Source organism: Ascidiella aspersa, chromosome 2 (assembly GCF_963924565.1).
Source record: "Ascidiella aspersa chromosome 2, kaAscAspe10.2, whole genome shotgun sequence".
NCBI classification, from domain to species: Eukaryota; Metazoa; Chordata; class Ascidiacea; order Phlebobranchia; family Ascidiidae; genus Ascidiella; species Ascidiella aspersa.
The window spans coordinates 16,430,018-16,455,454 of record NC_139448.1 but is presented as its reverse complement, the minus strand read 5'-3'; the positions used below and the strand labels follow the sequence as shown (position 1 = coordinate 16,455,454).

At 39.2% G+C, this 25,437-nt stretch overlaps 1 protein-coding gene across 1 annotated transcript in view; it reads left to right on the top strand.

The window, feature by feature from the left end:
* Positions 1–25,082, top strand: part of LOC146164012 (diacylglycerol kinase eta-like) — a 35,794-nt gene extending 10,712 nt beyond the window's left edge. Inside the window, exons 6-29 of the mRNA XM_083382685.1 lie at positions 4,880–5,012; positions 6,835–6,941; positions 7,649–7,774; positions 8,912–9,014; positions 9,812–9,974; positions 10,693–10,801; positions 12,138–12,277; positions 12,529–12,601; positions 13,078–13,169; positions 13,406–13,568; positions 13,936–14,208; positions 14,772–14,868; positions 16,512–16,683; positions 17,590–17,735; positions 17,920–18,024; positions 18,349–18,466; positions 18,703–18,819; positions 19,197–19,398; positions 20,036–20,186; positions 20,274–20,380; positions 21,092–21,231; positions 21,605–21,830; positions 22,502–22,618; positions 23,071–25,082. Of these exons, the coding sequence (XP_083238811.1) occupies positions 4,880–5,012; positions 6,835–6,941; positions 7,649–7,774; positions 8,912–9,014; positions 9,812–9,974; positions 10,693–10,801; positions 12,138–12,277; positions 12,529–12,601; positions 13,078–13,169; positions 13,406–13,568; positions 13,936–14,208; positions 14,772–14,868; positions 16,512–16,683; positions 17,590–17,735; positions 17,920–18,024; positions 18,349–18,466; positions 18,703–18,819; positions 19,197–19,398; positions 20,036–20,186; positions 20,274–20,380; positions 21,092–21,231; positions 21,605–21,830; positions 22,502–22,618; positions 23,071–23,214 (3,324 nt within the window). The 3' untranslated portion in view covers positions 23,215–25,082. The remainder of the gene's footprint in view (positions 1–4,879; positions 5,013–6,834; positions 6,942–7,648; positions 7,775–8,911; positions 9,015–9,811; positions 9,975–10,692; positions 10,802–12,137; positions 12,278–12,528; positions 12,602–13,077; positions 13,170–13,405; positions 13,569–13,935; positions 14,209–14,771; positions 14,869–16,511; positions 16,684–17,589; positions 17,736–17,919; positions 18,025–18,348; positions 18,467–18,702; positions 18,820–19,196; positions 19,399–20,035; positions 20,187–20,273; positions 20,381–21,091; positions 21,232–21,604; positions 21,831–22,501; positions 22,619–23,070) is intronic.
* Positions 25,083–25,437: the final 355 nt, after the last annotated feature.

The window sequence follows — 25,437 nt, the reverse complement described above, 5'->3', positions numbered from 1 at the left end:
TATAATATAGGCTTCGATCGGAAATCCTTAACTGTAACGATATAAGTAACGACTTATAAAAGATAACAAACATAGCCGCTTATAAATTATAAATCGGGGGCTTCCTGTTTTTTTCTTGTATTTGCCGTATTTATAATCCCTTAAAAAATATCGGCACAATAGTTTTAAAAATATCAAAAAATACATTCGGTATTAAATTAGTATAATTTCATGTACTATCTCGCTGAACGCCAATTTTCTTATCTTCTAAAATGTCGCGTGTGGTTGCCAAGCGTTAAGCAAACTCGTTTGAACTGAAGCGTTACGTTCAACCTCGTTTAAAGAATCCAACTCGTCGTATACATTTACGTACACTCCACTGAACCCAGCTGGTAACCAGATCATGGATGGAGTAAGTTGCTTTTATTAAAGGAAAACATATCGCGAACATACAAAAAGACATATATGCAACAATATGTAAGGTGGATCAAGTGTAATACAATAGTATTGAGACCAACGTCACGAAAAAACAAATATGCATTATTATTTACGACGGAATTCGACCCTAACTCGTCGAAGTAAGATCCTCGTCGGAATAATGTCTTAACCTGTGGGAATAGAAACAACGTACGTTTTAGCATCGACGTTTGTCTGCGTTAGGACCAGTATCTATTTTTTTGATTAATTATTAGCTTAAGTCCTATGTTGGCCTTATTCTGAACCCTTTATTACGTTGATGTTTCTCTTATTTTCTTACGGCTTGGTGGAATGCATTTAACCAAACGTGTCATTTAGGTCCACGCCTTCCTTTGTTGGCCGTGTTAACACATTTTTTCTTATTAAAACATAAAGCGCAGCTCTGTAACGCTAAAAATAAGTAACGAAACTTTGCTGCATCTAAACAAAGCAAGTTTTGAGATATAGAAAAAAGATTAAGTACATTTCACATCTCCCGAGGTCTACGAATCTGTGTCATGCAAAGTGACTCAATGGTTGCAGGAAAGTCCACTTTATTTAGGCCACATAAACATTTTGACAATTTGTGAACAACATGCAGTACATCGATGCTAGCAATAATATTTAATGTATTGATCAACACGCTGATCAGAAAATATTATTTATTGTGTTATAAATATTTATTTTCAGCGTTTAATTGGCCTAAAATTTTATCCAGTTTGTCATTGAAGTAATAGTTGAAAAATTGTAAGTGCTTTTTGACAGACTAAATTTGAAGGACTATACTATTGGTGCGGTGGCCAGTTCGGAATTAATAGAAAGTCTTTTCTAATATGCTTCTTTGAGACGCTGTTCATACCGGATTGTGTCCAAGTTGAACTCCAATGATAAGACCGCTTTGTATTGGGTGGATTTACATTATCTACACTGAAATAACCGAAGAAGGTGCTGTTGATAATCACTCTTCAGGACAGGCTTAGACAACTAGGTTTATTTTAGCTTTTTATAAAGTTAGTTTAGAATTAGTGCATTTCAGTTTTTTTTTTTAATTTAGATTATACTTAAAATGAGATTTTTAGTTTTCTTAGTTGAGATTAGTAGTAGAATTACCTAATTCTTAAACAACAGAATTCAAACTAGAATTACATTTGATTATTTACAATCAATTTAATTTAAATCGCAGTATATACTACTAAGATTGTGAATCGTAAACATTGGTTTGCTAATTTTTATAAGTTTTAGCATAGCTTATGATTTTCAGACTGTAAAAATCACCTATAAGTATTTTCGACCAAAAGTGTTAATTCAAATTTCTTATTTCTACTCAAAGACTAAAAGTGCCGTTGGATCGAGTAGCCATTTTTGGTGAAATCCGAATTAGATTAAAACTAGAATGCGAAGATACGAGCAATTCACCAATTAAATTAGATTTAAATTTATTCTTTTATTTGAAAACTAGAATTATCTAGTTGTCCAAGTCTGCTTCAGGGTGTCCACTGATATTTCATAGGGTTATAAAGTCGTGTTTCCTAAAAAACGATACAACAACAAATAGGGATCCATCCTGTTTTACGAAATCCTGTGCCAGAATAGTGTTGGGGATTTTTTTCCTGTAAAACACGACGTGCAGCGATCGATACGTAAGCACGCAAAGGCGTTCGAAACGCACCAGTCGCCGTCTTTCTATACGATGTCGGGACAGTGCAAGAGATATCGATCATCCCTAACATTGTTAGTCTCTGACACTGTGCTCTGTGACGTCATTAGTCGAACGGCATATTTCGTCTGTCTCCTGAGCTATCCATACACATGGCTGGTTTACGTAATACTGTGTAGTGTGTAACCACTAACGTGCCTAATTTATGGCGTTTTTGCAAAAGCGATTAACTATATTCATCACGTCAAAGTGTAAGCCAAGAACGCCCAAGAATGTCTGTCACCAACTGTCTATACTTTTTACGGGCTTTTTTGTTATTTGCTGCCTTGGTGTTCATTTTCTCAAATCACAATTGAAAAAACGCAGCCTTAAATTTATATGTTATACTATCTAAATATTGGACAACAAGCGCGCCGAAAATGGGTAACATGTCTTAATATTATTGGTTGGCTAAAGTTGTACATAGTGGTTTTGAAACTTAAACTTTTACTCCACGTCATCCTTCGTTGCACTTACTCGGTTACCAACATTGGGCTTGTGATTGAGATTCAAGCACCCGAAACCGTCTTAAGATGTTTTTAATCTGGGCCAAGTTCTGCTTTCTCCCCCCTTTTCACATTTTATGTACCAAAGCAAAATCTTATATTTCTATTCTTATTGATCCTACATTCTTACGTTAATAAACAAACTTTGTGCCTGTCGTACTTTCCCGGCTAAATATATTCTAGCTAATCATCCGCTTAACGTTTACTTAGAAATGCGTAGTGAGCATCATTGCATTGCTTTATCTGGCGCGCCAGGTATTTCAAGAAAAACCGCAAACCCAAGTTCTAAAATTTAGACAAGGTTTCCTAAGACGTGGAGGCGAAATAAGTACTTTTTTTAGTCACTCCAGTGGCGGAAAAAGCCAATGCCTTCCTTAAGGCTAATAAGTAAAAAAATTGTCTGTTTGAGCCATATACCTGATCCAACAGTGTTGTGCTTCGCATGATGTTTATTTAGCTGTGTTGTTGATGGATTTCTGTACGTTATAAGTACGACGTCCGCTTAAACGCATCGGCATGTACGAAAAAACGCAAGTTCTTTTTTCTCCCGTGTCCTGCCCTGGGTTGCTGTATAGTAGACTGTGAATCGGCCGTGTCGTATAAGACGGGCCCCCGAGTCCCTGGATATAGACCGTTACTGGAAAATTCTGGGTTTTTGAACACTGTTGTGTTGCTGGTCAGGGTAAAAGCCTGATTAATGGAAGGTAGATTCCACGCAACGAGGGTGTTTTGCTTGCTGCACCACTATAAACTCCTGCGTGCAAAGGCACACTGTCTGCGCTGGCTTGTGACAGCGTGCTTACGCCAGCGGAAGGAAGCCTTCATTCAGTGTTTGGCCCAACAGGAGTTTAGGCGCATTTCTCGGTGGCGCTTTAATGAACTGTTTCTTTTTCTGTAGTTGGATTGCTCTGCTGTCTATAGTGCCTATACTTTCCCGCAAGGGCAGCACAGCGGTTTTAATCTACCCAGACACGCCGCTCGCTGTAATTGCTAATCCTGAAAGCCGTCTAAAGGCCAGCTGATAACTTGCTTTAGATTTGAGGATTTGCGGCACGTACGTCAAAATGGTTTGTTAAGACATGCAGGTGAACGTCCCAAAGCCAGCTGTTGTTTAATCTGTTTGATGTGTGCAGAGGTCGAATGCCGTGCTGCACCTTCTTGACGTTAGCTGACAATCCGGCTTGTACAATAGCGACAGTCAATCGTATGGTATGTGTGTTTTAGGCGCAGTTCGCACTTTCAGTTGACTTAAATGGCCAAAGATGGGCAGCTATCATTTGCAGTTAGTTGACTCAATAATTCTTACTTGTTATTTTATTTCTTGGCAGGGTAGCGCTCTTATACTTAAGCCGTTTGTTGTTGTAAACTCAGTGCCGGTTTAAAGTATATTGCAGCGCATGTACATTTTACCAGTTCAGATGCAAGGGAAATTTAACGATTGCCTGGCTGCTGTACAGCTATTAGGTACTTAATTTCCTCAGGAAAAAGCCGTGAGGCTAAAATAATACTTTGTTTCAGTGATGTTTACAAAAAAGCTAACCGGCAACAACCTATTTTCGAGAATTTCACAATGTTAGAGTCAAATTTTACCATCATTGTGACTCTTTTACTCGTAGTACTTCTTGTTTGAATATTGAAAATAGCTGCATTGGGCTTGCACGGGATCGCAAGTAATTCATAATAACACGATAACGAAGATAAACAGTGTGTTAATATAAATTTGTTAACTTGAACAATGCGACGCTGTTCAGTGCCCCTGTAGCTGCAGGGGCTTGGTTATTCTTGCATGCCCAAACCGCTTTTCTCCAACTAATAGTAGTAGCATCGTTGGCGAGTTTTGGTGAGCAGTAACGGGAACGCTTTTCAGAGTGAATTTGGGTCGCGAAGCGAAAACACTAAAAATAGTATAGTGCCAGGGATGTGGTTGTTTAGGGCTTAAATTTTTCCCTAGGTTTAATTTTCAAAAGCCTTAGTTTTGCAGTATGATTGGCTGTTATTATATACATGTTTGAGCTAAATGTTTTTTTTCTAGGCCTGGCTGTTTTAAACATATCATTACTAAAATCTTGCAAAAACTAAAATTCCTTGTACATTATTTTCAAGTAAAACGATTCCAATCCAAAATAAGAACGACAAAAAATGCTCTAAAATTGCCCTGAACCTGTATGTTCAAAATTGTGACAAAACGACTCCTAGGCTGCACTTAGTAAGAAGTTTTTCAATATTTGCCACCCTCGTGCAGCCCCATCAGCTCTACATGGACAACTTTTCGGACGGGCACAACTGGTACGCGTGCACCCACAACCGACCAACCTTCTGCAATGTGTGCCGCGAGGTATTGCCCGGTGTCATGAACCATGGACTATCTTGCGATGGTGAGTCTTTTTTTGTTAAATATCTTATACATGACTTATTTTATTGTGTAATTTATCTAACCAAATATTCCTGCCAGAACCCTTTCTAATACAAACCTCATAGAGTTTTTTTGGTAAATTACAAAAAACCTATCGGCTGTCCAACTAATGAGGGCCCCGACCTAATCTCTATTAGCCGGTGATCAAAGCTACGGTAAAAGTAGCCTTCGCCCTCCTTGCCCTACGAACACGTTTTTGTGGTATGTATATAAATCGGTCAATTAAACAGTGGATTTTTTAGTTTTAGCAGCTAGACCTGAAATCTATTTTCGCCTTTTCCGGTAAATTTATTTTTTCAGTGCAAAAGGTTCTCATGCTTGTTGAAACTACACAAAGTCAGACTGTTGATTTATCGAAACCAGAAAGTCCTGAATGTTGATTTACCACTTGAACCCGAAACTTAACCTCCGACGCTTGAGAAATTTTCAAACCGACGCTATGCAGAAAGAGTTATCTTGTAGTTAACTGGTCTCGCAAGCAAATTCCTCTCACGTCAGCCGAGGCATACCCGGTGTCGACGTAAACATACCGCAAGCTTTGTCCCCGTGTATTGGCATAAAACATTATCCTTTGGTGTGTTTAGATCTGAACATGGGTCTTGTTTTCTCTCGGCGATAGTCAATTATCTTGTTTATAAAAGAGGATCTTTCTAATAGAAAAGTATTAATAGGTTTGTGGAAAAGAGTTTAATTTACGATTAGGGCATTTTTGCCAAACTAACAGCTCACTTACACTGCCATAGTTTAAGTAGTTTACCCAGGCGCACATTTCGACAAGCGGTTAAAAGTTTGGAATAGTAATCACAACAAATCAGTTTATTCTCCGGTCGATCTAGATACAATTTATTGTTATAGTGCGGCCTTTGTTGCACTGACGTATCCTTTTTTGATTCCTTATGCTGCAATTATGAACTTAATTTGTGTTGGACTTCTGCTCTAAAATGACACTATAGTACTAGTCGTGTAAGCAATCTTGCAACCTCATAACATTTTGTTTTAACGGTTTATTTTTATAACCCAGTTTGTCCTCTGTTGGGCCCCACTGCTATATTTTAGTTAAATAGTTCTATGATTGAAATCGCGTAAATAAATAAAACTTCTGCAACAATCCAAAAGTAAACGGTAATAGTACCAGGTTTCTCGATTAAAGCCTAATTATCAGGTCGCTGTATTGTATTTCGCTTGTTACTTGTAAAAACATCGCAATTTTTTCCGCTACATCAATTTATCGTCGTTTTTTATTCAAATTGTTCCTCTTCAATCACTCTTGTATGTAACCGTAGGTTATAAACGACACAGAGCATCACGTTCGTGTGCTTTTGTCATTTATTTCCTATTTACCCTTCACGAACTTAATCCTAAACCATTTGGACCATAACAAATTGAAAAATTGAAATCCTGTTTCAACCACATATTATGATAGTTATGTTTTCTCACAACCTAAAACGTGGTGATTGGCAAAACACACGACTTGGACGTGCGGTTTAAAAACTACACATGCCGCAATCTTGAGATTATTTCGCCCTATTCAATACAAACTGGGATAGGTGTTAAAGTTAGAATCAAATGTCAATTCAAGTTAGGATCAAATGTCAATGTCAAACAGCTGTTTTCCTCCGGCAGCGCGATTCACGACAGAAAAATTCGAGTTTTGGTGCCTCAATTAATTGCTAATAAGGCCAAACACGCCACCCCTACGTTACTATGATTAATGGCGCATTGCAAGCGTGGTACGACGACACTTCCTATAACATGTTGTTGTTGTTGTTGTTGTTGCTCATCAGTGTGCAAGTTCAAAGCTCATAAGCGATGCGCGGCCCGTGCCCAGAACAACTGTAAGTGGGCCACCCTTGCCGCCGTTGGAAAGAACGTCATCGAAGATGAAGACGGGGTAAGTGACGTCATGTGACCAATCCCCCTGACTTTACGCCTAATGTCGTTAGTGCTATATTTCCGCTGCTACGTTCAGGACGTGGTTTTGTATGTTAGATCAATGACTGGTGTTGTGGTATAAACAAGCTCGTGCTTTGTTTCACCCCTTTAGTAAACGGAAAACCTGGGTCACCAGGTATCTCATGTGTGTACTAAAAGATCGGCCTATACATTTAACAATTTGGCAGTAATACGAATAATACGATCACAGTATCTTTTCGCTGTTAAGTAATTTAGTGTATTTATAGCTATACGCACGCGCCTTGAAAGATGTTTCTTACCGTTTCGGTTCAGTGGTCCACAAAGTAAGCGAAAAATTTGGGATGAAATGTGTTTACGTTGCATTATCCATTTTAAAATGTCAGCCGGGGGTATAAAAAACAGGCCTGCCTTCACGTTTCCGCTGTTCCAGAAATAAACGCTTTAACTGGGTTTCGTTGAATTTTCTAAATTAAGTCCTCCTAAGGTACTCCCTACCCTTCTTGTTTCAAACAACCTTTCATATTAAAAAACATGATTTGTAGTGCGATTAGTGCATTTTCACTCCGACTTGATCTGACAGTATAATTGCCATTAGGCGTGCAGTCCCAAGTCCCAAGAGATTCCATCAATTTCGTCACGTCACATCACTGTATGCGATTATTAAAGATCCTACTTGTCTTGTAGCTATGGATTCCCCACCAGTGGCTGGAAGGCAACCTTCCTGTGAGCGCAAAATGCGCGGTTTGCGACAAAACTTGCGGCAGCGTGCTTCGACTCCAGGATTGGAAGTGCCTGTGGTGCAGAAGTGTGGTAAGCGTCTTTTCACCAGTTTCATGTGTCATCGCACCTTCGAGAGTTGCTTGCCGTAAAAATAAAATTACTATTTTCTACGAAAATGATTTTTCGTTACTTGCACGTTTAGTGAGTGCTTTATACCTACAATGGTTTGCATTTTCATGTAGAATAAGCGATCAATCTTTATGCTAGTAGGTAAGAATCAAGAATCCGTTCAGTACGTATGCCTATAGCCAACGTGACGTGTACCAAATTTTATACTTCATGGTATCCCCTCTTACCGTTGATATTCGTTCTGATACGCTCGCTGTTAAATTCTGCTATTTTTGACGCATTTCCTGCATGCCTGAATTTACTCCTCCCGTGTAATTTTTACCGCAGATTTTACGGTGTGTAAATTTTGATAGCATTTGATAGACAGAGATCCTGTCTGGTATGTATCAGTGTTTGCCTCTTGTTAATTTCTTGGACACTAATCAGCGATTTTAAGTTGAGAACGTTATATTGCGTTACGTTATTGTCAATGGAACGTCGGTTTATAAAAAGACGACCAAAGAATGAAAGTAAGATCGCTGTCCAAGATAATTAATCGCTAGTTAAGGTCATATTCTATTTGTTTTATACTTAGTTACATCTAGTCTATCGGGCCTTAAATATATCCATAAGTATTGTTAGAGAGCTTTATTACATGAATTTATTTTGATACATAAATAAAGGGGGGCAGTGCACGGAGAGAAAACAGGACTATAACACTGGTCAATCGGTGCCCATCATGTCGCATTGCCCCTATTATTTTGACTTAATATATATCGTAAATAACTGAGTTTTTGCGAGTTTTTTTTATTCGATGTTCTTCTAGTTAAATTACTTTTTAAAAATACCAAGAAATGTAGTTACAAATTACAAATTATTAGTACCAACAACTAGTTTACGCATCATAACAATTTACTTCTATGCTATATATATATAATCTATGCAATAAAGAACTAATTTAAAACTTTAACATAACACTTTCACTAATCGCACATATACCTTTAAACCATCAATACAAACACACAAGTATCGTCATTATGAACGGCTAATTGATGATGCTAAGCCGAAACACCCTGTTATAAGCCGCTTTTTTGTCAATTGTTAGCGTTCTTTCTACAGGTGCATACTGCGTGCAGGAGCCACATGTCCCACAAGTGTTCAATCGGATCATGCAAGCTCTCCATTGTTCCACCCACTGCAATACATTCGCAGGACTGCGACGGTATTTTCTTAGTTTGCCTTTTGTTTTATTTGCGTATCACACGACCAACCGGTTTTCAATTTATGAAGCAGTTTCCTTAAAAGCAGTTTTCAAATTAAATTGGAATCTGTGTTAAACACGAGAATTGCAATTGTTTCAAAGGTGACATGCCCCAATTTTCTTGTTTATGGCAGCAGTGGCGACAGCATTCCAAAATTCTACATCAAGGAAATTATAAAACACTGCACGCTGGCTGCAGCACAATTTTGTGCAAAATGTCTAAATCGGGTTAATATTTGGTTTCACCGGCATTGCCACCGAGCCTAATTTCGTTTTAATCCGTGCGAGAATCGATTTAAGCGATGGTTTATCCAAATTTAGCGCTACAAAAGCGTCCGTCTCAAAGTCGTCGAAGAATAGTAGTGCCGCGTACAATTCTCCCTGCTCTGTACTTGGCGAAACTCTGACAGCGTAAGCCATCTGTTTGGGAGAAGCGAACCATGCAGCATGCCGATCCCCCGCTTATTTCTGCGTTCGGCTATTTTCGTCTCGTCACCTGAGCGGACTTTATTTTATTATTCTTGCAACACGAATCTAAAACGATGCGATGGCAAAATCGCTCTCTGTGTTTTTTATAATATTTTTAGTATCTCTTAAATTTTCACATGGGGCAACGGATGGTTAAGTTTCGGAAGAATAGTTTTCATTTTAAAAACGCCTTATGTTTCCTCAATAGTTTAATATTATGTAGAAACCCGGTCACCGTCCTTTTGCTGACACCCAAACCTATTTAACCAAACAGTCCTTCGTTTTCCCAGGTTACTGGCAAGCGGTTCCCTCGCCCCAATGCACGAGTCCCCTGCTAGTGTTCGTCAACTCAAAAAGCGGCGACAACCAGGGGGTGAAGTTTCTCCGCCGTTTCCGACAGTTCCTCAACCCGGCTCAGGTGTTCGACCTCATGTGCTCGGGACCACAAGTCGGGTGAGGCTTTTTATTCCTGCAAATAATTGCACTTTTTATGTTTTGTAACAAACCGAATTGTACAACATCCCGAACCGATCTAAACAATGGAAGTGACACTGATTTTACTCAACTGTCCGGCGAATTTCGTATTTTAAATATGTAACCGGAAACAGCAATGTATAATCGTCGCCTTTTAAGAGTGTTGATTATACGTTTAAAATCCTACTCCGCATTTTACTGAAACTGCCTGGCTTTGTTTATAAATAAGACGTTACGGGTCGTGGTTAGCTTTCTGGTCGATTCGGCGTATAAACTAATACACGCGTATTGCGAGCTTTTCTTAAGACCCTAAACCGCCAATTTTTCCTGATACGGATCACTGCATTTGCGTTCTACGTGAACGCCGGTTGCGGGTCACCAAAAGTACGACGTCTAGATTTGTGTTTTTGTTGCGACGAATTATGCGGTATTCTTTTTTAAACACTCGTTTTATTCTTTCGTTAACCTGTTTTTTGTTTTGTGGCAACCTGTAATTAGATTTATTTAAACTTTGTGCATGTTGGTTGAACACATGTGAACGGACCTTTTAATCTTTCATATTTATATTACACGGTTTACCACATCTGATATTCTTTTGCCGCAAAAAAATAAGTCGATTTTAGCGCTTTGCCTGTTGTATGTTTTCAGAAAACGCTTTGTCTGTTGTATAAAAACGCTTTGCATGTTGTGTTTTCAGATTGAAGATGTTTCGCAAGTTTGATACCTTCCGCATCTTAATTTGCGGCGGAGACGGTTCAGTAAGCTGGGTTCTAAGCGAGTTGGACAAGTTCAACATGTACAACAAGGTACGCAATTTATTTTCTGCATGATTTCGAAATGAAACGCAAGGGTCCTTAACGAAGAATGTGAATAATATAATAACGAAGTTTAAATTGGTCTAGGAATATTGGAATTGGTTAACAAAACAAAAATCATGCTGTTATAATCCTTTGATGTGCAAATAACACTACAAATACGCTAGTAAAACTGGTTGAAATGTAATTTAATTTTTGTTTTTAATTTTTTTACGCTTTTGCGATTCTGAAAGTTCTTCCGTTATTACTGTATTGAGGCCATACGTAACCACAGTGCCGCTCTGTTTCACATCTCGTACTTTCCTACTCCTTGTTCCACGAGACTTGACTCGCGCAGAAACAGCGTTTCTCATAAATACATCCAAAACACAATACAATAGACTGGCGTCCGACTGAAATGCTAAAACTGCTGAATTTACGGTTCAGCGCAACGAAGTAAAGCCCGATCGAAAACACCGTTTTGCTTTGTGAAGACAAATTTCCACATTGTAAATGCAAGGATAAACGCAGAGACGTATTGTTACAGACTCTGTGGTTAGTTTGCCCAATGCTCGTACGTTCTTTTAAAGTTATATAAAACAGCCAAACTTTATTGCTTTTTAACCCGGAGTCTATGAATGCATGAACCATTGAACGTCGTCAAAACTTAGACCCGGATCAAACAAAACATAATTTATTGTTTGTTTTCCATATACTTGTCAACATAGAATTCGTAATAAAAGTCAAATGATATTCACTGTTAAGAAATTCCCAGCGAACTGACAGATTACGTTTTCAGTATTTAACTAACTCTTCTACTTATACATTTAATAACTAAATTTGATTGAATGAAAGATGTAATTCACAGTGTATATTAAGCCACAAATGCAATGCTTCGCTTGTTAAAGAATCAGTAAACCCAGTTCAGCAACTCGTTTTAGATTTAACTGGAATTTTACTATCTCGATTATTTTTCCGTGAGTCATAGAGGTATGTATAAGCTTATCACAGAAATGTTTCGCCTTATTAAGATCAGGGTGATCAAACTTGCCAATATATAAGTCCATAATATTATTTGCGTATTACTCATTTCTTTAGTTTGTCAAGCTTTGCTAAGGTGTTGTTGCATATTTTTGAGATTGTTTGGATGAAGTGGTACAAAAAGCGCTATAGGAAAACTCCAAATGACACGCCAATAGAAAAAAAGTTAGGGTATCACAAACTGTTAACAATGCTCCACCTGGGGTTTTGACAACCCTTGTTTGGATAAGAATCCCCTAACCGCCATTCAGTTATTTGTTCCTGCTGCTATTTGTTCCCTGGAAGTTTACTCGTCTATATACTATAGGCGCAGGTTGGAGTTCTGCCACTTGGAACAGGTAACGACTTGGCGCAGGTGATGGGGTGGGGCAATGTGTGCGACGACGACACGCAAGTTCCCGCAATCGTCGAAAAGTATGAGAAGGCCAGCGCAAAATTGCTCGACAGGTTTGTCATATTCAAGTTCAACTGACACCATGTCGTTTTTTAAGGCTAAAATCCATTGTGATTTCTTAATTTTGCGTTGTAGTTTAACTATTAAATATTCTTCTTAAGGTAGATCCAGTTAAGCAAACATAAAGCAAATTTAGTTGATGGTTTTGTACAATTAAATGAACATCAATTTAAAAAGATGATGCCAACGTTTGAAAATATCCTTTGAAACACAATAGACCCAACGTTTGATTTTTTTGTTTCAGATGGAGCGTCAAAGCTTATGAAGGGAAAGTACCTATTTCCATACCAATCCCCACCCCAAGCCTGGAGGCTTCGGTAAAAATGTTCATACTCTTGACCAATTTAAATGTAAAACAAAATGGTGTTTAACGCTTTGTACTCCATTATTTAACAAGGCCTTTCTTATATAATTTAATCGTGTCTCAATGTATTTTTTTTATAAAATCGCATTTTTTTCATGGAAATGTGAATGGCAAAAAGCGAAGAAGATTTAGCCAGCCCCATGGCGTGAATTTGCCTTCACTGTAAAAATGAAAGACGTTGGACCAAACTTTTGTGGAAGAATTTAATTAGAACTAGAAACACCTATAAATATCTAGCTGTCCGAGTTTGCATACGTTTGTGTGCTACTGTGCTTATAACGCTCTTTTAGTTTATTTTTTTTATGTTTTAAGCATTAAGAAAAGATATCGTGTTACCACTTTCAAACAACTGAATGCTAAAATGTTTAAACTATAGTTGAGTATTGCTTGTCTGCCCGTTTGTCGCATTACCGATGTGTTTTCTCGCAGTTTGCCATTACCGAGTACGAGCACACAGTGGCCGACCACCTCGCCACAATACTACACTCACACCAGAGTCCAGAGATTCTCCGATCTTCCACGTGAGAATTCGCTTGATTCGTTTTACCACGCGGTTCGTCCTTTTGACAGCAGCGAAGGCTATAAATTGTTATTTCAGAAAATAAGCAGTTAAACCAGTGAACGCTGTTCGAAATAAATTTATTTTTTTATGAAAAAAGAGAAACCAGTAGTCACAAAATTTTGCTTTAATTCGACTGAATGATATAGAAAAATATTCCACTCACCTTAACCAACCAATTCTCTTTTGCGCCTTTAGGGTGCTGTGCGAGACGATCAAGGACTTCGTGGCCAAGGTGGGTAAGTTGTACGTGAACGACGATAGCGAGGTGACCAAGAAGTGCCAGGTGCTTGACGAGAAGCTGGCCTCCCTTCTCAAGGCGCTCAACGAGGAGTCGGAAATTGCAAGAGAGCATTCCATGGTGCGTGGAAACTTGGTTTCTTTGTCGATAACTGGTCGCTTCCTTCCATTTAAATTACCTTTTTTACTCGTCTACACTTTGTTTGACTGTTTGTTTAACCTAACCACTTTTTGTTTGTTTGACCTAACCACTCGTTTAAAGTTATCAGCGAGTAAACCACGCGTTGTCATTATAAAAATATACAAGTTCTGTTTACCAGTAGTATGTTTAACTCAAATCTTCTTTTTTTTAGTAAAAACCAAAAAAAACTTTCTTGGACTTCTTTATTTCTTTTCAACTATTTTTCGCTATCTCCTAGTTAATAAAGTTAATATTATTTAACGTCTTTCTAACGAGCTATGATAATACGGCTGAATTGGTTGTACAGAAACAGGAGCTGATGGACCAGTTCGCCGCATCCGCCCAAACCCAACCACCTCTCGCAACAAAAACTGACGAAGCGACAAGCGACAAGGCGCAGTTGGACGCGTGCCAGAGCGAACGCGACGATAAGCACTTAACATCGGCCACTGTTACGCAGGCGGCCTCGACCGCTAATACAGAGGTTCTGGGTTCGATTCCCGGCCAAGCCGAGGAAGTCGCCAAAGCTACAGAATCGAGACAGAAATCTTCGTCGGACGCCACCGTTGGACAAAAGAAGGTTAGCACAAACTTTAGTTAGATGTTAGCAAGATTTAAATGTGGAGTTATTTTTATTTTAAATTTAGGTTAACGTACAGTAATAGTACTCGGCGTTCTATTCTTTTGTAACCTTCTTTTTTTCTAAGAAAATGCCTAGATTAATTTACTTCAATTATGAAAATGTTCTGTAACCAAATAGTTTTTTATTAATAAATGTACCGACGTTTCGATAACATATACAGAAAATCTTCATCAGGGCAATAAACTCCCAAGATGTAAAATATATATCGCAGCCAAACAAAAAAGAAAAAACTCACGGTTAAGGAACACGGTTTACAAGATAAGGATACTCTGTATAGGTAATCGAAACGTCGGTGCATTTATTAATAAAAAATATTTGCGGAAGAACAACTTTATAATTGATGCATTGCCAGGCAGCAACAGTATATTCAATAATTTACTTATCAACTAAATCGTCCTATTGCAAACAACTCCAGTTGTGTTTTGAAGCGCGTGACAACCTTAAAGTAATCTTTCAAAAAATTCGGACAACATCGCTCATTCGCCTGCTTTTATTAACAGAGCGTTTCCCGGGTCTTCGAGGAGCGATCTCAGATCATGAACCGCGCCAACAGTCTCAAGAAGGCCGTGCGCCAAATCATCGAGCACACCGAGAAAGGTAGGTTGATTTCCCGCCAATCGCAAATCGAATGCCAAACCAGCAAACCTTTTGCGCGGAGCAACAACGCCTCGAATAAATAATTTATTCACACTGCCCTTGTAATCGGTTTGCGACAGTCCCTTGTGCCAGCCTGGCCTGACACCGACTCCCACTTTGCTGCCTAACTGCCGGTCTTAGCCAGTTTAACCTTGCTCGTTTCGTTCTGAGTGCGTTGGCGGTGACGGGCGGCCGTTTTATTTGAAATGCAATTTGAGATGTGCAACCTTTTGCGGCAAAATGTCGTCAACGATCTTGTTTCGTCATTAAACAACGAAGTGCAAACGCCGTTGCTTGCGCTAAAGTGGAGATGTATTAAGACACGATTCTATATTATCATTTTGCTGCGACTAACTTTATAAAGGTTGTTTGTTGGACAACGTTAGTGGCAGTATGACAGAAAGCTGGCGACTTGGCGACTATGTCGGCCGAAGAATCAGAAGGAAAACCGAAGAAATTGGTCAAAAAAAAAATAATTTTAATTGTTTTTTGCGTGTGCTTGTTCTACACATATTCAATCCAATATTTTTTTTAAATGCTGAATATGTAGGAACATTTTGCACTAAAATTGGCAGAAAATACTTTTTTTGTGCCATTCGGAAAAAAGTACGAAGCATGTTGTTTAGCAGGGAAAAGCCAGTGTTTGGCAAATTATAGATTGTTTATTAGTTTAAAAAGTACTAAATTTCGATAGAACTGTTATGTATTTGCAGTTTTACTTGATTTGGCAAATACTTCTTATTGAGTTAAAAAAGCAATCATGATAGTCGCCATTCCTGTTAAATAGACAGGTATAACATTCGCATGGGCATAACGAGGATGTACTAGGCCATGTTGTTCAATCTGAGGCTATTATTGTGTTTCTGGAGCATATCTATTCATCTAAGAGATATTATGCATACTATGACATGTTGCACTTTACTGTGTGACTCTAATATCGGCAAACAATTTCTATTAACTTGGATTTTACAACACACTGTTATTTTTTCATTAAAAAATTTCTCCAGTTAAAAAAAAAAAATTCTTGCTTTTTAGTCTGATTTTAAGCTGAATGTGTGCACATGAGCCCCAAAACAGCTTATCTATGTAACAGTGTTAGAGTAAGAAAAGCAGGCATGTGCACCCCCAGTCCCCCAGGTACTTCAGCATAGCCCATATGTATTTTTTTGTGTCACAAAAAATTTTGCGCCTACGGCGCAACTTTATTCTAATTTGTTTACTTCTTAATAATCTTGTTTATCGCCTAAACATGGCAAGGTTGATACATTCCTTTGACGAACAAATCATTTAAGTTTTGGGGCACAACCAAAAAACCGAAGAATTTACGCCAAAAATGCTTGTCACCAGAAGGCTGGCAAGATTCTGCCAGCCTGGTTAGTGGAACCTCGGCTCGCAAAATGGCAGATGCTCCTTGCGTTCTGTGTTTGCTTCGAGCCCTCAATTCTTCAAAGGGAATTGTGAAAAAAGGCGTTCTTCAATTAAAAGTTTTTTAAAGTTATTATAGTAAAACAGTAAAAATAGTCAAAAGTTTGATGGTGACTTAAAACATACACACACCTGCATTGCCAGCGCATTTTGTTTAAAACCTGCTTTGCTTCTCGCAGCCGTGGACGAGCAAAATAACCAGACCAAACTCAAGAAGCTCTCGGTGCGCATCGAGGAAGAAGAACCTGTGACGTCATCGTGTCTTCCGCCTGACGTCATCGCCACCACGGCCATCGACAGCCTGACCAGCGCCCTCAGTTTCGCGGACGCGACACCTTCCACCTCCGGGAGGTTAGTCGATTTTTTTGTTCACACTTGAAATAAAATTTTCCTTGGAAGAATTGGTTAGATATTGAGTAGAAAATGTATGGCCTAATGATATAACGTTTGTCCACGACCGCATTTCTCGCATAAATCCGGCCGCGGACAATGACAAGCTTTTAGCTGTTAAATAGTATTGTCTAGGATTTATATTTTTCCAGCCCAAAGGTGTTTTGTCTAATATTACAGCTCGCCTTATTACTCAAGCATTTTACTTTCGATACGTCCATTTGCGGCCGTGTCTGGTTTTAAGATCGAAAAAAAAACGAAACTCCGCACGGACGATGCGCTTTTTTCCGAGGAAAAGGTCACATTTAATTACTTCGCGTCCCGAGGGATTTGTCACCTCGCGCGCGCAAGTCGTCTCGTGATGTAATTAGCCCTGACGACCTCAACAAGGCCGACGTTCTCAAGGGCCACCATCAAAAGCTCCCCAGTTGTAAGGTTAATTCGATTTCGATCGCTGTCGTGCGCCTCGAACAGTTTCAAGCTGTCAGGACCTGGATAGGCACTTCGCTGCTGCTTTCTGCCAACGCATTTCCGTGACAGGTCCGACGTTGATTGCGATGCCACGACCTTGAGATCCATAAAATTAAACTCTCCCGTCAACTGGGTGACAACTTTTGTCGCACTTTAAGTATCTTTTGATTAAATGGACGCGAAATTCTTTTACTCGGAGCACAGTCGTGCGTTGGGCGTGTAGTTTGCTTGCCTGTAAACCTTCATGACATTTTTTGTTTGTTAGTAACTGCAAACATAGACTCTAAACCTGCATTCCCCGAAACAGTCTTACAGCTTTTGTATTGTGTTTTTCCAGGACTTAAACTACTTACATTGAAACTTAAATATGAAGCAAATCCTAATGTGTTTGTTCAGTTCTCAGTTCAGCGCGAGTCTCAACATTCCCGAATGTCGTCCAAGCTCCCGTTCGGCGCCGACAACGCCCGTCGGAACCATAGACGCCCCTTTCTATCAGCGACAGACATCCATGGCCGTACCTCACAGCAATCTGAATAAGTCCAGTATGTAACACTGTGATAATTTCAGCAAACATACAATACAGTGTTGTATAACACTATGAATGCGTGTTTCACTAAACACGAAATAAATGCTTGTTTCATGAAACGCGACACAAGTTTGTTAAAATATTTGGTTTTTGTTAATAACGTAAGCAAATTCCGTTTTTTAATGTATATTTTTCTGCAGACTTTCCATCGCTTAGTTCAAGCGGACCAATCACAAGCGAGCGTCGCATTACCCTCGGAAGCGGCATTGCGGGATTTGGCGTTCCGAGACGAAAGTCGCAAACTAGTGAGTTGGGCAGTGTATAAATAATGGTGTGTGTTTTAAAATACGAACAAAACAATTTGTATTTAACAAGGAAAATGATATGTATTTGTGTTTGTAATTTAATAAATCTCACACTATATTTACAGCAAAAAAAATCGCTTTACCGTCAAAGTACATTGCTTATAACATTTACACTTTTTGCGCCTATTTGTTTTTTAATCTCCTGTCGAACTCGGAAATTCTTACATTATTATCGATTTATGTCACCATTTGTTCTGGTAAACCATACAGTTTACATGCTATAATGGTCACATATTTTTAACATCATTACTATTCTATTTTTAGTTGTCAACCCGCTTTACCAGCCAAGCGTCCGCGGTAGTTTCGTGAGCCGCGTCTTGCTGCAAAACGCCGAGTCTCTCTGCGCAGCCGCCACACCACTTCTTGAAATTCACGACGACATGTTAGTTAATATGCTGTTTAACCTACACATCTTGGTATAGTTGATTAGTTTGTGACTTTCTTCACATCAGTCTCTGGGGACTTTCTATTAGCTCAGTCCCAAGTGATTTCGTGTTAGTGTTGCAAACTTGTTGCTGTGTGCTGTTTGAGTAGGTCAACCAAGCGGTTTGCAACGTTCGTTATATTTCCCCGCTCTACGTTTCTCAGTTCCAAATGTAAATAATTGTTTGTTCTCAGGTTCGACCACCTGTTTAAGGAAAAGTGCGTGATGAACAACTATTTCGGCATCGGGCTCGACGCCAAGATAGCTCTCGATTTTCACAGAAAGCGGGAGGAAAATCCGAAAAAGTGCAGGTAACCGCTACTGAAAGTTTCTCTCGCTCAGTGTTTGATTTGGAAATACCAGGCTTTAGATATTGAGACATATCTGAACTTTTTCCCAGAAAGGTATTCCAAAAACCCAGATTTATGTAAAAAAAATCAATCCGAACTCCCTTATAAGCAGAGGCTATGAGCAATAGTCTTCCAGAAAATCGGAATTTTGTACTCCGTTGTAAATCACTGACCCAGAGTGTACAAAAACTAAGCGATTTTAAACGTTCTTATTTTGGTAAAATCTATTACAGCAAATTACACCAAACTTTATCAAAGATTGCTCATTTGCCAAGGTCTCAATAAATACGCATGTGTGGACTTGCTATATTATATTATCACTTTGCTTACCCACGCAGCCGCACCAAAAACATGGTCTGGTTCGGCGTTCTGGCCATCAACGAGGTGGCGGTGAACACCTACAAGAATCTGGAGCAGCGAATCAAGCTGGAGTGCGATGGACAGCTGATTGCGCTGCCTCCGCTCCAGGGAATCGTTGTCCTTAACATCGCCTCCTACATGGGTGGAGCCAACTTTTGGGGAAGCCGTTCAGCCGACGAGGCAAGTATTAGCATTTGGGATTTTCTACCATCTGCCATTAGCGTCGAAAACTTCAAAATTAAACCGCGTGAATATGTTGTAGTGTACCACACACGGCTGCACGTGGTTTACGCAGAGGTTTAAACACTTCAGATAGCAGATTTCAACTGTTAACATGGTGGATTAAACCAGGGGTCACCAAACTACTGCCCGTCGGCCAGAAGTGGCCAGCAGAATTAATTATTCCGGTCCGCGGCATATTACCCTATTAAAGACAAAATATGGTTAAAATGTCGTTGGATGCAATTTGAAACTTTATTTTAAACTGAACGATAAATTTATTAACTTTTTGTGTTTTTTTATTTTTTTATGGTATAATAGATGGTGGAATAAAATACGACAAAAATATTTCTATCCAACCCGCGATCGTGAGGCCACAGTTATTCGGCCCACGGATTAAACCAAAGCTGCTGCGATATAATAGGAACAGGATGATTCTGGCCACTTGTTGTAATTTATATAAATATCACAGTAGCGGAGTCGGGAAATTTAATGTCGCATGCGAACCGCTCGATGAGCGGTATAACTGCAAATAAACACCATAATTAATAACAAAGTCAATTTGCTATATTTAAACGATGTATCTTGCATCGTACAGATCTTCCTCGCCCCGTCATACGACGACAAACTGCTGGAAGTGGTTGCCGTGTTCAGCACCGTGCAGCTTGGCATGGCGATCGTGGTACCGGACGGCGTGCTGCAGCATCACAGAATCGCGCAATGCAGGACGCTCAAGATAACCATATTAGGTAGGCAGGCAAAATCCTAACTTGCCAAATTGTCATTGGAAATCGTTAAGTCCTAATCAGTTTGTTGTTGTTTTTTTTTCTTGAAAGGCGACGAACACGTCCCACTACAAGCTGACGGTGAGGCTTGGCTTCAACCTCCCGGAATCGTTAAGATCGAACACAAAAATCGCGTCCAGATCCTTGCTCGTGACCGAGTAAGTTTAAAAGTTTGATTATTTTACCTTTTGGGGTCGTTTATCACTTTTGACGCAACCTAAATTTGCCAAAAACGACACCATTTCAATTATGCTTAAAAATGAAGATTAAACGAAATAAGCCGAGCGCATATTTGCTTTTTAACAGCGCTTCAGTCCTTATCGGTAAACTTCACCCGAAACAAAGCGAGCATTTTGTGCAATGAAAAAACATTTGTGCAATGAAATTTTATTTGCGCACACTTGCAGATTCAGCTATTTATTAGGATTCAACAATAAAACTGGATAAAGTGTATAAACACTCGAAAAGACAAAAAACAGTACAGTTATTTAAATTAAATGAGTTCTCTGTTCATGTTATGGTAAAGCTATATGCCGATTCTTTAAACTCAACATGCATTATACACAATGTGTATTCCGTGATCAAGCATTTAAGCCCGTGTGGAGTCGTACTGGCCAATGATAACGGCATCCTTATATAGTACACAAGACGCCTACCGAGAGGCTTACCGAAATCAGTCGGCCTTATCAGGGTTGTAGTGCAAGCAAGGCCAGGCCAGAAAAAAGACTAGCCTGCGATGAGAACTGACTGAATTCGGTAAGCCTCTCCCTAGGCAATAGACATCTTGTGTACCGATTCTATTAATTTATAAGGTTTACAATATATTAAATATTGTGCTGACATTTGCTCATAACCTTGTAATATTGCAGCGACTTGAAGTGGCGCTGAAATCTTGGAAGGACAAGCAACGTTACGGCATCGAACGACAAATGAGCGCCGAGGGCCTGACCGATCATGAGGCGGTGCTCATCGGGGAGTTCACCGAAACTGTGACCGCCGTGGCCAACAGGTTTGTTTTTTGGAAGCATTTGAATGTTTTTTCGTTGGATTTGCGCATCTGCCCGAGCAATTTTAATTTAGGAAAAAAACGAAACCTCACACCCACAGTTAAACACAAGAAATACCGGGTGCTAATGATTTTAAAATAATTATACCAATACACACACAGTATTACTTTGAATAAAACTGCGTTGTTCTGTCCTGAAATACAGTTCGGAGAGCGGCGGACTCTGGAAACATGAGTTCGAATCTCACTTTAGCAAGTAATTTCTACAAGAAATATCTGCACAAAATTCAAGATTTCCCTTCACGTCTTGCAGACTTAAAAGTCGCCCCAACCCCTTTAAGCAACTAAAACCAGATTGTCCGACTCTGTTCTGCAGCATTAGCGAAGCGATGTCGGAGGAACGCACGCGGGACCGGAGCGGCCTATTCAACGAGGAGACCGCCTCCCTCATTTCCAACCTACTCCGCCTCTCCTCCCGCATTCGAACGCTCGGTTCCTCCGGGGAGCAACCGATCAATCACCAACATGTGGTCGAATTCTACGTCACCGTTCGGCACCTCAGCGCGCAACTCAACACTCTGATGGAAGGGAAGGCTGCTGGGGTATAAACTCATGTTATAGCTTCACTGAATTTAAAGTGTTTTTTTTGTCAACTCGCATATACGTTTTGATCTTTTTGTAGGTGAATTTAACTTTTTTCTCCTGTTATTAAAGCGACTAAAACAATTTTATTTGCGTTAAAACAAATTATACAGTATGTTTTTTATATTTATATTCGATTAGATAAGTCAACTTATTTCATTGCTTTCAGCTTATATCCACATGTTGTTGTTTAGTACACGAGTGGTTCTTATTTTTTATGGTCACGCACACCACAAGTATTACGTAACAACCGCTGCGTATATCATGTCGTTAAAAAACAATTGTCACAGAACTGGCTTACTGCCAAAACACGCCACTACATTTCCGTATTTAAGTCTATTTGGCCGCAAAAAGATATGTGCGAAAAACCATCCTATATACTTTCAAAACTTTGCATAAATTGCGCCTACCACTAGTGATTGGTGTACCACACATAAATATTAAAAATCTCTGTTGTAAGCCGTATTTAGTAAAAACGTTATGTTACTCTTAGATAAATGAATCTTATCGATATCTTTCTTTACTTATGTAAAAAGAAACAATACATACATTGTATATTATTTCGCCTAAAAAATGTTCACGAGGCATGTTTTTTGGTGATAAATGTAACGTTTTTTTTTGTACAAAACAGGAGATCAGCAACGAAAAAATAGACAAGGTGACTGGTTGGATGGATTGGCTCGATGCTGAACTCAAAAAGCTAAGAGAAATCCGGTGGATTCCGCAACTTGAGTTTGCCACTGACGAGGTTAGTTCCCACTTTGATGTGATTTGTCAATTTTTGGGGTGTTTCACTTTAAGTCGAGTAAATATCGTCGACTGCAGCGATTTTAACCCGTGAATATTTTTAGATTGGCCGCGCATAATTTCTCAAGTCACTTAATTTTTGGTTTAGGAGAATAGAGGCTGTGGAACCGGTATACCAATTTACTATAAGCGTTAAGATGGGTTTATTTTACATTAGGATGGAATTAATTTCCCTTGTTGTAAAACCTGAAAAGTTACAAGTGAGTACATAAGTAAAAAAAGGTTGAACCTCGACGTAAAAATCTTAAGAGGAATTAATCTGTTGTTAAAAGTGTGTGGTTAGCATTTGACCCTAATTACTACAAGAATATAGCTATTTCATTTTAAACAAACTCTCGCTCCGCTTGTAAATCAATTAAGCATGTCAGTAAGGGATTACGCGTCGCTTTGCAGGCCGCCGCAGCCTCAGACCATGTGATAGGGAGCAAGTCGAGCGGTCGGGCGAGTGGGAGGTTTCGCATTGCTCCTCTCTTCAAGAAGAGTCAGAAGAAGGTCGATCCTTCCAGGTCGTTCGGCAGCAGCGATCATAACAACTGACGAGATCCGCAGCTGAACGGACGAGGACGGTGTTCGAGTCTAACCCGGGGTTTGTTATGGCTAAAATGCCGCGCGTGGTTGCCACTTTGATTCCTTCGAATGGCTTGCTGGACCAAAAGCCACTCTGAAGTGCAATACGTACAAGGCGTATGTTTATTATTTTTTCTTGGTCGTTTCGGGATCGTGTTGAACTTAGCCCGTATAACTGTTCTATCCTGTTGTGCTGCCTACGTTCCTGATATCGACGGGCGTAGCCCTGTCATGAACGCTTTCAATGTGTTTGATTTAATATGGCAAAACAACTTGATTGTTGTTTAAACCACTGGCTCGCAACGGTTCTTCTCCATAAATTACATAAAAGGCGACCTAAATCACTTTCCATAGCGTTTTCGGCAATATCGGCGCAAAGATTTCGCGATACTGTACCTTAAAAATTTCCTGCGCCCCACTCGGCGCCGTTTCTTGTTTTCGGTTGGTATAGAATACCACACATTCCACTACCTTAATTAGTGTTTGCAACTACTTGCACAACTTATAGGCAACGCCTTGCGTTTTCTGTAAACTGCAATTTTCACATGTCGTTGTCACGCACAAGTTGCATTCCGCGTTGTACAGCTGACACGTTACGAGATTTGGGTAAACAAAATGGGGTTCTCTACCACGGGACAACGACGATACGATCATTTCACGTTAAAAAATTAACGACGGATAAAGTGGATAAATGAACCCCTATTTAAATCGACCAAATAACTTAATTCATTTATTTGAAAAGCAAAATCTTTAGTAGCTAAATACCAAATGGGTTCACCAGGGTGCAGCAGGTTTAATTTTATTATATAAGTTCAACATTTCAAACACATTTTTTGGGGGGATTTTTTGCTTTTTAATTTTGGACGAAAGCCCTGCTGGACCCCTCAGGCAGATACTCATTGCATATTTATTTTATTAGGGTTAGTTTTGTTAGGTCACCTTTTAATACTTCGTTTGTGTAGACTTATTTTTACTTTCAATGACATTTGATAAAGCAAAATGGTTTGTGACAGTATGCCCCTAAGCCCGCAACAAAATTTTGGCACTGCGTTGCAAGCTACGTTTCTGTTGTCATTCACTCTCGTGTTTGGTAAAAAAGTATGATTAATAGATATTCCCAATGGTGCTTCCTCTCAGTTGGCGAATTTAGTGCCATGGAAGTACCACTTTACAATCCGTGCACTGAAATCGCAAGAGGAAAAGTCGCTCCATAAGGCTATTTATTACGCTTGGTGTGACGCCTTTGCGTAAATTGTATAAAAGTATTTTTAGTTATAAAAACCGTGCATATAGCATATGCTTCGTTTTGCATTCCATGCAAAAGAGATTCGCACACACATTGCCCTTTTAGTGTCATTATCGCAAGTTTGTTGTCTAACTTTTTTCCAATTTCTTTATATATTTGTAACACGGGTAACATTGGATTTTAAAGTCAGATTTTGATGTTGTTACATTGTCCCTAATGCTGAAAAGCGAAGAATGGCCGAACGATGTAACACCTATCCGTGTGGCCTTCTGTTGTTTAATACAAAGTTGCTATGTCATTACGGCAAACTATTTATTTTATTTCTACACTTCTCTTGTACACTTTGCCATTTCCAATTGTTGTCTGTGATATTGTTAGAGTCATGTCCAGCCCTTGTTTGCGCCAACGTCAAATTTTTCTTTATTGCTTCTCGTGCAATTTTAAACCCTCAGTATTGCGCTGCTTTCCCAATCTTAATTCAAAGTATGAACATATATAATTGATTTCATTTTTGGCTCGCGTGTCGTAACTTCGCTGGCGTCTAATTGGAGATTGCCATGTTTTTTTTACACACTTCAATAAACTCGTTATTTTTCAAACAGTGCAGTATTTTATGTTTTTGTTCAGCTACAAACAGAAAGCAATTGTTGAAAAAGTTAACCGGTATTTTTAGTTCTTAGCGGGTGCGATATTTTAGTTTAGGTCATCTTATAGAGCAAGCACTCCTTTAGGGCTACGGAGTCGGACTCTGGACTCGACGGAGTCAGCACAAAAATGATACAAAGACAGCAAAAGGACCTTACATTCATCGAGTCGAGCTGTCAAATAAAAATATATAAATTTAAAGGCAATGTTAAAAGTGTTAAAAAGAGACCAAGACGTAAAAATATTTGCAGATTGATGGTAAATACATAAAGGTTCCATGCTGCATGATTTATTCTTGCGAG